The sequence below is a fragment of the Nothobranchius furzeri genome, chromosome 10 (genome assembly GCF_043380555.1).
Source record: "Nothobranchius furzeri strain GRZ-AD chromosome 10, NfurGRZ-RIMD1, whole genome shotgun sequence".
NCBI lineage: Eukaryota > Metazoa > Chordata > Actinopteri > Cyprinodontiformes > Nothobranchiidae > Nothobranchius > Nothobranchius furzeri.
Genome location: NC_091750.1, coordinates 30,153,385 through 30,167,200, shown reverse-complemented (window position 1 = coordinate 30,167,200; position 13,816 = coordinate 30,153,385). Strand labels below are relative to the sequence as shown.

At 40.0% G+C, this 13,816-nt stretch overlaps 1 protein-coding gene across 5 annotated transcripts in view; it reads right to left on the bottom strand.

Moving 5' to 3' along the window:
- LOC129152526 (G2/M phase-specific E3 ubiquitin-protein ligase) overlaps positions 1 to 10,307 on the bottom strand; it is a 16,289-nt gene extending 5,982 nt beyond the window's left edge. Inside the window, exons 1-14 of one of the 5 annotated variants that reach the window (XM_054731111.2) lie at positions 10,213 to 10,307; positions 9,810 to 9,868; positions 9,363 to 9,511; positions 8,975 to 9,194; positions 8,781 to 8,856; positions 8,399 to 8,691; positions 8,277 to 8,306; positions 8,069 to 8,169; positions 7,200 to 7,265; positions 6,639 to 6,844; positions 6,422 to 6,521; positions 6,169 to 6,325; positions 5,374 to 5,471; positions 4,467 to 4,611 (exon numbers count right to left, since the gene is read on the bottom strand). In XM_054731111.2, coding sequence (XP_054587086.1) covers positions 4,467 to 4,611; positions 5,374 to 5,471; positions 6,169 to 6,325; positions 6,422 to 6,521; positions 6,639 to 6,844; positions 7,200 to 7,265; positions 8,069 to 8,169; positions 8,277 to 8,306; positions 8,399 to 8,691; positions 8,781 to 8,856; positions 8,975 to 9,194; positions 9,363 to 9,511; positions 9,810 to 9,854 — 1,686 coding nt within the window. In that variant the 5' untranslated portion in view covers positions 9,855 to 9,868; positions 10,213 to 10,307. Of the gene's footprint in view, positions 1 to 4,466; positions 4,612 to 5,373; positions 5,472 to 6,168; positions 6,326 to 6,421; positions 6,522 to 6,638; positions 6,845 to 7,199; positions 7,266 to 8,068; positions 8,170 to 8,276; positions 8,307 to 8,398; positions 8,692 to 8,780; positions 8,857 to 8,974; positions 9,195 to 9,362; positions 9,512 to 9,809; positions 9,887 to 10,212 lie in introns of those variants that run through there. The other 4 variants (XM_054731112.2, XM_054731113.2, XM_070555495.1 and 1 more) reach the window with 4 other exon arrangements.
- Positions 10,308 to 13,816: the final 3,509 nt, after the last annotated feature.

Below are 13,816 nucleotides of genomic sequence, written 5' to 3'. Positions count from 1 at the left end.
AGCTGTTCGACAGAGTGGTGAAAACACTGGCTGAGCGGGGTGTCAAGCGGGACAAAAAGCAGGTCACATCAAAGCTAAAGGTCCTGTAAAGACAGCGAGTGTGAGCGTCCTGTCACTGTGGCCCGATTGATCATGCACCCTGGCTACTTGGACAAGGGAGATCTCCGTTTGGCTGACTGGTTAGCATGCGTGACTTTCACCTGGGAGTCTGGGGATCGAATCTCGATTGGACCATTTTTCTTACATCCACCACAGATCTCTCTGAAGAATTCATAACAATCAATGACGGCTTCAGCAACGCTGTACCACTCCGTGGATTTTCTCTTATTTGTTTTGCAAAAGCACTTCCTTTCATTTCTCCGCCTCACCCACAGGTACCTCCACTTCTGCTTGTGAAATAGTGCTTCCTTGATCTGCGGTTAATGGTGGAGCGCTGCAACAGCCGGCTCATGTATATGCATGAGATCCACAAGGCACTTTGCATTGACCGTTTATGGCAGTAAGTGGGCGTGGTGAGGGCGGGATGTGACTAAAAAGCAGCTGAGAAACATTCTCATTAGTCTCTGATTTATGAAGCGGAGATTGCGTGCAGCTGTGCGTCCTCCATGTTTGATAGATCACAAACCTGCTTGGCGTGAGTACATTTTTTTGCTGAGTTTAAGTACGTTTTAGTAAGGATTCTACGCAGTGTTTGATAAATGAGACCCCTGGGCTTCAACAGAGCTGAAAAAGCAGTTTAACAGATTTGTATTACTGTTGTTTTTTCAGATCTTTTGTTTTTGATGGCTCCTTAAGGAATCAGATCAAACATTTGCAGATTAGCTGCTAAAAAAAACAAGCTAACAGCTAGTTGGGCTAATCCCAACCGAGATTACTTTGATTTTACAACTTTAATCTGAACAGATTCATTGTGAGTGTCCTGAATTCTTTTCTACAAACCTTTGTACTCTGATCAGTTTTGCTTTATATGTTATTTGCTTAATTTTCTACGCATACCTGGAATCAAATAGCGGGGATGGTGGCTAGCGGCAGCTAGCTGTTCTATTTCCTGTGCAACTTTCCTGCTAGAATATCGTAATAAGTTAGGATGCATGAGAGACACGTATCGTGGGAGGCGGGATGTCCGCATGGCCTCAGCAGTGTGTCCCTTTCCACCTGGAGCGTTTCAGAAGTTTCAGTAGTGAAAGTGTTCCGGTTCCATGCAGCTGTTCACATGAGAACTTCAAGTGTGACTCCGGTAGGTCGCGTGAGGAACAAGGAGAAGGATGGCAGCAAGAGTCCAAGAATGTCTGCGGGTTATCTTCTGCTCTTTGTACCTCGGCCACAGAGGCATCAAAGGTAATAACACATACATTTTTACTTGTTAAACCATTGAAACGTATGCATATGTCTTTTATTTAGAAAATTACTGGACGTTGTACACTGCTGCCATGTTTGATTTCTGGGCCGATGCCAACTGCTGAACTTGAAGCATTCTGGAAGCGTAAAAAAAAAGTAGACCCAAAGCGACGCAACACTACGCTTCTGTGATGCGTCCAAAGGGCCGGTGAAATACACCCATCCAGTATAACGGCAGCTATTAGCAATGTACTCTTCACAAGAATTAGGCAATGCTTATGCATCCGGTGGAAAGCCAAGATTTCCCTGTAATGCAATGGCACAGATTTTTCATGAACTGTCATGACATTTGAAATGTTCTGAGTTGGTGGCTCCACACGGGCTTCTCAGAACCACCTGTCAAAATGAAGCCAACAAAGAAGGAGCAAAAATTTCAGTTCCCCCCACATCCACTAGGGGCCAGAAAGGAGCAAGTTCCCATTCACTCCCATGTTTAAAACTTCACAGCAGAAATAAACTTGTTTACAGCCTGACTCAAAAAACTCTTTTGGTTTAGTAGGTTGGGTTTACCATCATGACAACTCTGAGGGGGTGATTGACAGGTAGCACATAGGCCTTCAGGGCCAATGGTTCCGCTGTCATGATGGGACCACAGGGTTCAGTGCTTGGACCAATTCTTTTTACTATATATATGCTCCTAATTGGTAAAATCATTAGACAGCATGGGATAAACTTCCACTGTTATGCTGACGATACTCAGCTATACTTATCCATTAACCCTGATGAACCTAATCGGTTGGGTAGATTACAGGCTTGTCTTGAGGACATAAAAAATTGGATGACTCTAAACTTTTTGCTTTTAAATCAAGACAAGACGGAAGTTCTCATCTTTGGACCAGAAATCCAGAAAAGGAAATTGCTTAGCCAATCGCCTGACCTGAATGGCATTACATTAATCTCTGAGAACAAAGTAAGGAACCTTGGTGTTATCTTTGACCAGGACATGTCATTCAAATCCCAGGTTTCACAAGTTTGTCGGATTTCCTTTTTCCACCTTCGGAATATTGCTAAGATTAGAAGCATCCTTTCCAGGAGTGATGCTGAAAAACTAGTTCATGCATTTATTACATCAAGACTGGATTACTGTAATTCATTACTCTCAGGAAGTCCACAGAATGTAGTTAAAAGTCTTCAGCTTGTCCAAAATGCTGCAGCTAGAGTTCTGATGAGAATTAAAAAGAGAGATCATATCTCTCCTGTCTTAGCTTCCCTACATTGGCTACCTGTTAAATTCAGAATAGATTTTAAGATCCTTCTTCTCACATATAAAGCTCTTAATAATCAAGCTCCATCATACATCAGTAATCTGATTGTTCCATATGTTCCTAACCGAGCACTTCGCTCTCAGACTGCAGGTCTACTGGTGGTTCCCAGAATATCTAAAATTAGGATGGGAGGCAGATCTTTTAGTTATCAGGCTCCTCTCCTGTGGAACCAGCTCCCAGCTTTAGTCCGTGAGGCAGACACCTTGTCTACTTTTAAGAATAGGCTTAAAACATTTTTATTTGATAGGGCCTATGGTTAAAATCTGATGTTAGCCTAAATCTGGACAAGTGGGGGAGTAGAGGGAGGTGGAGTCTACAGTCGGTAAAGGGTTAACCCTAACCCACACTGCTGCTAACCACTTAAACATTCTCTCTCTCCTGATAATAACTTTTTGTTTTCCTTGACGTTGGATGTGCTACTACTAGTTTACCCGTTTAATTATAGATCCACTAGGATAAATACAATAAAGTTTATCTCTCGCCAAATAGAATATTTACTAAGAAATCACAATGTAACCATAGACACATTACTTTGTCTGTGTGTGTGTGTGTGTGTGTGTGTGTGTGTGTGTGTGTGTGTGTGTGTGTGTGTGTGTGTGTGTGTGTGTGTGTGTGTGTGTGTGTGTGTGTGTGTGTGTGTGTGTGTGTGTGTGTGTGCTCTGTCTTCTCGATCCCCAGTGAGTCGTGGAGGATGGCTGCTTATACTGAGCCAGGATTCTCTGGAGGTTTCTTCCTGTTAAAAGGGAGTTTTCCTCTCCACTGTCGCTGCATGCTTGCTTAGTATGAGGATTGCTGTATAGTCACTGACACTAGTCAGTGACTTGATGCAGTTTGCTGGGTTCCTTATATAGGAAACTTTATTCCTGATTGTCTTGGGCGTGTTCTTGCTGTGTCGTGTCTCTACTTCCAGGCTGTAGTTCTTTTTTAAAACACAGAGCAGTTTAGTGACCTGTTTTCCCGCTACGTTTCGTTTACGGCTGCAGACTTCCTCAGGCTGACGCTGATGGCAGCGTCACTTCCCTCTCCGTTTATCCGCGGGCAGCAGAGGACGTTGTCGCCCTCTGCTGCCCGCTCTCCCCTCTCTGATTGGCTTAATGAACTGACCTGTATTGGAACGTTTACTATGTGAAGTGATTTGAGACGACGCTTGTCGTTATTTGGCGCTTTATAAATAAACTTGAATTGAATTGAATTAATTGTGGAGATAAAACATCAACATTGCAGATAAAATGAAGGCAATGGTGGGGTTGTGTTGCTGTTATCCAGTCGGAGGCAATTTGTCCAAATATCAGGAAATTAGACCTGTTGTCTGAAGCTCAGCTCCGATGTGACTCACTTTTAGTTCCTGAAGCTTGGGTCAAATACAGGCCCGGGCCTGTATTAGAGGATTTATGGTATTTGACAAACAGGCAAACTGACTTTAGATTGGTATAGGACTTCGACTTAGAAAGAGTGACTATTAATCAGGACTGCTCCCATTTTGTGTTTTGGTTAAGACTATTTCAGCTTGTATCCCAGCGGGGGGCTGTACTTTATGTTAAACCATTTTCCTTTATAGATTGCTCCTTTCGGTCCTCCTTTGTTTGTTTAATAAAGCCCTTTGTTTGAGCGACACCTTCCTCAATTATTATTAACCACACACACCTTTTCCTTACTCCCTCCACCACATCTCTCCTAGCGGGCTGAGGGACGTAAGAGATGTAGTAATTTAGAAGAAAAAATACTACAACAATGTAATTTCCTCATTGTCAGAGCTACAGATAAGCTAACAATTCTCTTGTCCAAAAAATCTTTCTAGTTTACCTCATCGCTGTTCCCAGCAACAAACAAGTCCCGGCAAAGTTGTCTGTTTTTTTCCATGACTCCCATCAGGCCATAAAGCTGTAATCCCTCACGGAGCTGGCGAAGCATTAAAGTTCGTCTTGCAGCTGAGTGCAGCATAATTGCCCTAAATGTAACAGATAACAAAAGCAAATAATGACTTACATTCACATACACAGATCCGTATATGATAAATGGCGTGTATTTAAATAGCCCTTTTGTGACTCTGAGGACTTCAGAACCCTTTACCTAACCACTCATTCATCCATTCACACAATGATGGTGATGAGCTACATTGTAGCCAAAGCTGCCCTGGGGCACACTGACAGAGAGGCTGTCGAGCACAGGTACCATCAGTCCATCAGACAGCCACCAGCAGGCAAAATTAGTGAAGTGTCTTGTCACAACAGCTGACACTAACACCGCTTGTGTTCAAACCGGCAACCTACCAGCCACAAGGTGAAGTCCTAAACCCTGAGACACCTTCAGCTTTCACGCACACAAAAAATTTTACATGTTATGATTGTGTCTAAAATTTTGAAAGATGTATCCTCTGTATATTCCATTTCAATTATTTCTGCAGAAAACCCTTTTAGTTAAATAAGTGATGCAAATATGAGGTTAGAAGATGGCTAGAGCGGAAAGGTCACAATATAATCAACATTTTCATTTTGGGGGACCATAAAGTTTCTCACATACAGAAAAAAATTCATTATACTTATTCAGCACAGCATGTTGCTGTACAGAGAACTTGTGTCCAAAGTGTACCATTTGGGATAGTAGTGGCAACTCGGCTGATGCCACAACTATATCCTTAAATCAACCTCCACACATGATAAGAAACACAACATATGCCCTTTAAATTATGATGTACAAGGAATTAATATACCTCTTTATTTTGTCTTTGTTGTCCTTATTAATTGGTCCCGTGTAACCACAGTTGATGATTTGCTCGGTGCAAGATGATAAATCCTCCACTTCTTCAACCTGGAGTTAAGGGCAGTAATAAATACAGAATTATACATAATTATACCAAATTCCATAATTTTTTATATCTAATCTGTTTGCACTGTGCATATATTAACAGACTTGTCAACTTTATCCCCTTTAAGTGTAAAGTCCCAGCAGTTGTGACACACACTGTTGTGTGGTGAAATAACATATCCGCATTGTAACCATCCTTTGAGAGCGGTGAGCTGCAGACACAGGCACCGTGCTCTAGAACTATTTAGTTGTTTACCCACCCAGTCAAACTCCTTAATGCTTCAAACGGGGACGTATTGGGTTCCATTTTGAGTCTTTGGTATGACCTGACTGTGGATTTGAACTCACAATCTCCCAGTCTCAGGGCAGACACTCATACCACTAGGCCACTGCGCTGATTGGCACTTATATTTCTCTAATCATTCATGTTGGACTTTAAAAAAATAATTATCATTACATCATAGAATTAGTCACCTGGGTGTGATACAAATGGCAGCCCTTACGAAAAGATGGGACAAATACTAAGAAAAAAATATTTCAAAGGGGATACAAAAAGTTTAAGTATAATGTTATAGTATTAAAAGTGTAAGTATAGTAATACAAGTGATTTCTTAATTATTGTTCAACATAAACCAAAACCAGCTTTTAATCTACCTACAGCATCATTTTCTAAAATAAATGCATTTCTTGTGCAACACACCATCTGGATTAATGAAGACAACTCTTGGTCATGCACATCCTTCACATCAACTGTTTCCAGATTTCCAGTTAAAAGGAAATCATAGCACCATTCTTGTAAGATCTTTGGTGCTGGGCCACCTTGAGCTAAGCTCACAGCAAATATTTCACCAGCAGCACTGAAAAGACAAGAAATGCACTAGTTTGAGTACAGTGCGATTTAAAAGCATGTCTGTAGATGGTGCACTGTGTAATAGTATGATACTGAGTTGTACCGGAACAGCCTGTTATCCAGGTCATTGATGGAGTATTTGGGCATTTTGCCTTTTCCATCTTCACCTTCAAATAGTCTGGTTTCAATACCAGCAATCATTTCTAGGAAATTAGTTAAATAAAGATAGGTTAGGAAGCCACTGTCAACACTCAGTGAAGATGTTGCTGAAAACATATGAATTACTTTCATGTTGACTATGGACAAATATATTAACTAACCTGTAAGAAATTCTTTCCGCAGAGCACCTGTGTCAACCCCTGCCTCTCCCATGAAAGTTACCTTCAAAACATTTTGTGGTGAACTGTGCTTCTGGCGCTGCCAAAGCATTAGTCCACGCTCTATGAGATTAGTTCTGGACACACAAAGGCAGAACTCTTTGCTCGCATCAACCTGAGCTGCCAGCCATCGTAGCACATCCTCTTCACTGTTAAGACAACAAGAACATTTTTTCAGGACAATTAAACAATAATTCTGACAAGTTTATGAACAAAAGAACAATTACATACATTTGAGGTTCTTGCACACAAACCATATTATACTGCAGTGGCAGAAAAAAGTAACACAGCCAAACTCCTCGTAAGACTGTACCCTTTTTAACCCTGCTGCCAATGATCTCAAAAAGAGAACTTGTGGGGAATTGCAATGTGTTGATATAAACTAATCCAGCATAAGGAAAGAAGTACAATATACTGACAAAAATATTTCAACAAAGATTTTTGTCAGTAGCAGCTGTAAGATCTCTTTTCCATAATCAAAAGTAGGGTGAAAATATCATGTACCAGGACATTTCTTCATTCTGAAGCAGTTGTAACCCAACTGGACTGGCAGAGTCATAGGAGGCAGGACTGTAAAAAGAAAAATAAAGATAGAAGAACATAGTTAAGAAAGCTGATACGTTATTGAAATAATATGAATTACTCAAATCCTAGTTTTACTTAACCGAAAATATAATGTACTGGAGAATATAAATGGGCATGCATTTCTAACTCACTTTTAAGGGTTGGGACCATAGACTGTATATAGAAGACAGACTAATACACACTGCCACCTGTAGAGGTTTCTGAAGAGCTGAAGCCCAGTGGGTGACTCCCATTATCACCATTTTGGCTATATCACGCGTCTTTTCTCTCACAGAAAATACATAAATGGAGCCGAGAGTGAGGCTGTGAGGCAGAAGATTGACACCCAACAAAGTTTTAGCTTATGTAGCTACAAGTTAACTAAAGAGAACCGAGGTTGGCGGGCACTTCTAACAAGAAAACAGTAACTGGGAGACTCGGCTACTCTCTGTAACATTGTCGATATGGGGCAAAGGCTGAGGTCTTCCCTGGAAGAAGCAGGAGGGAAACTGTTAACACTGATGACTCTTCTGCTACCTGTAAATCAAATAATTACTCCTAATTTTAAGCTTTAATTACATTAAAATGGATGACTTACAAAAAAATTCACCTCCCTCATGCCTAATAATCCTAAAATGTTATTTTTTACCAGGCTGTAAACATGTTTATTTATGATATGAAGTTGGCATTTTTAACATTGGATCAGAGGAGGACTGCAGTTTTTGTCACTTCAGTGTAAACTGTACATTTTGCAGCTGTAATTTGCACCTTGGTTTGGTTGGAACACATGTACACATAAAGTCATTCACCTGTCCAAGTGACTTCCAACGTCGCCACAGACACTAGCATGTATCTCCAAATCCCTGGTTGGGAAAACCACTTGGCACAAAGGACATGTTCCTTCTTTTGGCTAAAACAGAGAAATTCGATTACAGAATATTAGAAGACAGTCTGAAAGATTATATATATATATATATATATATATATATATATATATACATTTATAAAATGACTTACTTTTTCATAATGACAGGGTATCTCAACAACCTAAAGTAGACCAACAAAGTGTATTATTTATAAGGTTGCTTGACATCTAAAATCCCTAAAAGTAATTACACATATAATTTGCATTTACTTACCTCTGGTTCCGAATCTAGTTCTGAATCAGAAACTGTGTCTGGGGCACTGCACTGTTTTACATGTAGGGCAAGAAGCTGCAAAGGCATGATTTTAAGGCAAGTCTTGCATTCAGCCTTTGGCATGAGGCCAAATTCTTGTGCATCGTGAGGTAGAGGTGTCAGATCAAATTCTTCCTGTAAAGGAACAATGTACAGCATGGTTTTCCCCCCTGCAGATGCACTTCTTATTGTACTTCCAGTGTATCCCTCTGATTCTGGAGGAACAACAGATAAATGGCGCCGTCCATTTCCTCCTGCCAAAATTTAGAAAAAGTCAGAGGAGCTCAGCAGTGAGTAACTACACCAGCTCAATCACAAGATACAGATGAGTTATTTGTAATACCAGCTGCTTTGTACAAAAGCCATCCACCACTGATTGTTTTCATCTTTGGATATGTACTCTGAAACAAGCTGGAGACCTAAAATACAAGACAAGCACAAATTTATGTTTTTCTTAATTTACAACTAATACATATTGCTGCCTGTTGATAGTGATTGTCAACACAAATAAAATTACATTTTTATGAAAATAAGTACCTCTGCATGAGTAAAGTCTTTTGGCATTGAAAGAGTTCTTTTTCCCAGACCTGCCTGCATGTGCTGCAAGTCTTGAACAGGTGAAGGAGTTGTGTCACAATTTTTGCACAGAAGAAAAACTGTAAAGTTGAATGAGCTCCAGTGTTTGGCAATCTTTGTTGGCCTGTACATGCATGGTGAATTTCGCTTTGTCCCCCGCCTAAACAGTCCAGGAAAAGACCTGTAATTGACAGGATTTGTAAATAATAAACAGTCACTTTGACTGATGTAAACATAAGTAAAAAAAAAAGTATATATATATATATATATATATAAAGTTGATTCAAATAAAGCACTGCTCATAACATGGTAGAAGAATATTTATTTTTAAACATGATTAAACTTAGACCTGGCCATTTCTTCATCCATGCTCTGCGGCTGCCTTGAGTTCTGTCCCTGACTGTTATCTGTTCTGCTGTTGCCCAATGACTGGTTCAAAACTGACAGAATATTCTGGACAGCCTCTGTGGCCGCCTCAGCAACTTGGGGAGATCTTTGCTGTTGAGTGAAGTTGTAATGGTTAAGTACTGCATCTTATACATACGTAGGTAATAGCCCCAATATATATAGCCTCTAATGTTGGACTTTCTGTGTTCAGAAACATTATAAAAAGCTCAATTCAAACAATTATTTCTCAAATTTGTATGCTGTTGGCAAGACAAATCTTTGGCCAAGAGGAGAGACTGATATTTACCTGACTAATACTATCACCTAGGATTAACTGTGTTATATAGCCCAACATAAGAAAACTTCAGTTCAATTTGAACATACGCTTCAGTATACATTTAACATATACCTGAGTCCTTCTGCCTTGTTTATTTGGTTCTTTATCGGAAGCCATGCTGTTGCATTACTCTAAAGTGAAAAAAAATATGACTTCAGTTAAAACACAGGTTAGCTCCAGTAGCTACAAACTCTCTGACTTTGCACAGATTCCTATGGCTAATCAACAAGATTATTAATGTAGGCTGCACACGCAGGGGTGGGGGTGGGTGATATGCGCTGGTTTAGTTATGATACCGTTCCTCGCTTAGACTGGCAGGTGACCAACCAAAGCCCTGCTAAAGCATTCGGGTACTGGCTAGCACTTTGGCTAGGTAGCTAGCGATCTAACGTCTGGTTAATGCCTGACTTGGCTTTACTTAAGGGTTTTAACTCAGGGTTTCCAAGAAAATATCAAATAAACGATCAATACTCACTTTGATCCACAGTACACAGGGGAAATATGAACGTGGGTGGCGCTAAGACCCGTGAGGAACAAGAAAAATCGCGGGACAGCGTCACTTCTGGTTCCGGGTCACAAACTGTCATTCAGGATCACACTGTCCAATGGGAGAGCACTTCTCTTATGTCCCACCCACCCGAGAGGGTTGGGCCAGAATTGCAATCAAAACCTCACGCAGCGCAAAGGAGAAAGCCGAGAAGTGAAACTGCAAATCTGGTAGCGAGAGCAAAAATCTGAGCAGTGAGAATGAAACAAAGGAAAATGAAAAGAAAAATACGTGGAGTCAAACATAATAAATACAAATACTTTTATTACTCATTTTAATAAGTTGATTCGTATAGTAAGTTTCACTTTTGAAACGATTTTTTTTTTTGCAATTAATTTTTTTTCACGCACATTCTTAATTTTTGTTTGACCTTCTAAGAGTTTTTCTTGAAATTATTGGCCCAAATCTAGTCCCATACTTGAGACGACTCTCGTCGTGATTTGGCGCTTTATAAATAAACTTGAATTGAACTGAATTGAATGGGACACAAAATACAAGTTTTATCCTGTTTGCAATACTTTATTGATTATTTATATCTCCATATGGAGTCCAGCACCATTCATACATCTTCCTAGGTTTCAAGATCCAAATGAGTTGTGGTTTAGAGCCGTTCCACAGACGAGGAGTTTGGCACGAGGCTTCTCAGACAAACACAAACCCCCACATGGACCACAGGGGGTAATTTTCTCATTAATAATTAACATATTAGAACCCTTCTGCACTCCTCACCACCTTTGGTTGGAAAGGAATCACAGCAGAAAATGAGGATCTGAAAGGAGAAAGTTCCTCCTGCAGTCAGACAGGATGTCTCAGCATCTTCTAAACTAGTGACCGTTTGAATCGGTTTCACCTCTAATAAAACTAATTTCACTCTGCTGAGTAGAATAATTACATTTGTTCACAGTGAAGATGTAGCAGGATGACTATGAACTTGTCAGATGATGAGGTTTTATCATTTCTGCATCGTACCTCAAATCATTGTTGTTTCCAAACCAGTTTTTGAGCCAAAGCCCAGCTCTTTTTCTCTGACAGAGTCAGTAACAAACACTTTTTATTTCAGACCAATGTCACACGTCTGAACTGCCAAATGACCTCTTCATGTATTTGTAGATCCTTATATCTGTATTCCTTTCAGACTGCTTCTGTTGATACATGATGTCATAGCTTGGCTTCATTTGTGTGTCTGCAAAAGGTTCATTTTAAATTCAGTAATAGATCAAAAAGCAAAATTGTTAGTATCTTAGTCTTCTTTAATCTTTAAAATAATTACACATGTTGTTTTTTAGGCTTTCATATTTCACTTAAAGAGGCCATAAATTTGTTTTTTCAATAAGTCTGTAGTCTGGCTTAAATGAATGCCTTGTGACTCGTTTTCTGAGGCAAAGGAAGCTCTAAGGGACAGAAAAAGACTTTTAGAGTCTTATTCACTATTATTCATGATATGTAAATGTCTCGCCTCTAATTGGCTAACAGCAAATCAACTCTTCCACTGCCTTCCTTCACGCTTCTGTCTTGGGTTGGTGTTTTATCTCCACAAACAACACACCTGAATGTGTTCCACCATGTTGTTGAGTTGCTAATGCTAACGGTTAGCTTCTACTAAATGAGATGCAATCATCTCTCTCTCTCTCTCTCTCTCTCTCTCTCTCTCTGTGTGTGATCGCCCGCTTTAAAGTTCCTTTGAAACTGGAACAAGACTCAAACTTTTAGCATAAATAAAATCTAAACACAGGAGTATAATCTGTAACATGAAACTGAAAAAAGTGAGCGCCCACTAGTGGCTGGTTGCAGTATGAGTTTTAAATCCATGTAAACAAATGGGATATTTTCTTGATGTTTTTTTGGTTTCACATGTTTATGGTGTAATGTGGTGTAATTTTATTTTCCTTTTTCTACGTATTTCACATATAAAAAATGTTCATTTGGCCTACAAAAAGAGATGAAACTTAGATTATTACCTTCAGTGAAAATAGACTAAATCTATCCCCTTTCCTGTGTATATTTTAATAGCATTAAAACACATGACTGTGGTGTTTCTTGTGTTTTACACTGAAACTCCAAAAAAGTTGCTAGAATATTTGTTAAATATTCCAAAAGGACCCATTAAAATTCAAACACACCCATCCACACTTCTAGAACTGACCCGTGTCACAACGTGAATTCGTTTTCCCGTCTGTTTTCAAACACCCACAGTTTGATTCCCTCCATTCGTTTCTTGAAGAGCTGCTTAATGGTCTTCTTCTTTTCCGAGGAGATTGCATGGACACCTTGGAAGGGTCAGAACACCCAGAGAGAGCCCAGTTTAGTGTGAAGTCCATGTACTTAAATTTATCTCACCACATTAATGAATGAAAGAAGGACTCGGTTGGGGAAATGGAGGGTAAAGAATGAGGAGAGGAAACGGCGAGACAGGAACAGTTTAAAATTCACCATTTTCACATTTACTGGTGTTTTATGTGTACATATACATAACTACATTTTATTTATCTGGGAGTGGAAATCTGCCACTTTCCTTTCACTGTCAGAGCACATTTCTGTGGAAACTTCACACGTCTGCATCAGAACACCGTGACTGTAAGGAGTCACCAACAACAAAACAAGTCTTATCACACAGACTGGAATTCTAACTGTCTCAACACTCAGTCTCATAAAAACAAACAAAAACAAAAAACAATTGCACAAACCTGAATAGTAGCAGGGATACAAGTTAGTCAACACAATTACTTATTAAAAATGATTAAAAGTAATAGGAAGATCTGTTTTTGGCATGCGGTGTTGCAATTGGTAGCACAGTTTCCTTGCAGCACGAAGGTTGCAGGTTCAAAACCCAGCTGCAGCCTTTCTACATGAAGTTAGAATGCTCTCATCATGGGTTTTCTCTAGGGACTCCGACTTCTCATCGAACAAAAACATGCATGTTTAGAGTAACTGTTACTCCACAGCTGTACATACAACTATGTCTGGTTGTTTGTCGTTGTGTAACCCTGTGTGTGATGAAGTTGTAGATCCTCCACCAGAGGGCAGTAGACATATGTAGGCTTTAATATGGTTGGGTTAGAGAAGGTTGTTGACGAAAGTACTAATCATAATTCTCCACCCAGACACTCAAAAGTAGACATATTTTGTACTTTATGTCTTAAGTTATAATAGTCCAATGTTCTATACCAAACACGTTTGTGAAGTTCTTTATCCCTCTCACATGAAGCAATCTCAGCAGTTTTATTCTGGGCATTTTCAGTACCTTCCAGAATGAGCCATTTCTGAAATCTGTAACTTTAACCCTCACACTGTCCTACTGGGTGTGACCCCGCGAGGAAAGTTGACCATTGAGCAGGGTTGATGGTTTATCCCTTGGGTCCATGTGGCAGGGGTGAGGTGGTGCTCACTCCTCACCCCTGCCACATGGACCTCAAGGGATAAACCATCAACCCTGCTACATGGTCAACTTTCCTCGCGGGAAGAAAACAGTCAGGAGCTGGCCATGCCTACCTACCCCCTGCTCAGGCTGCTATGAGATGAGAAGCTCCAATAT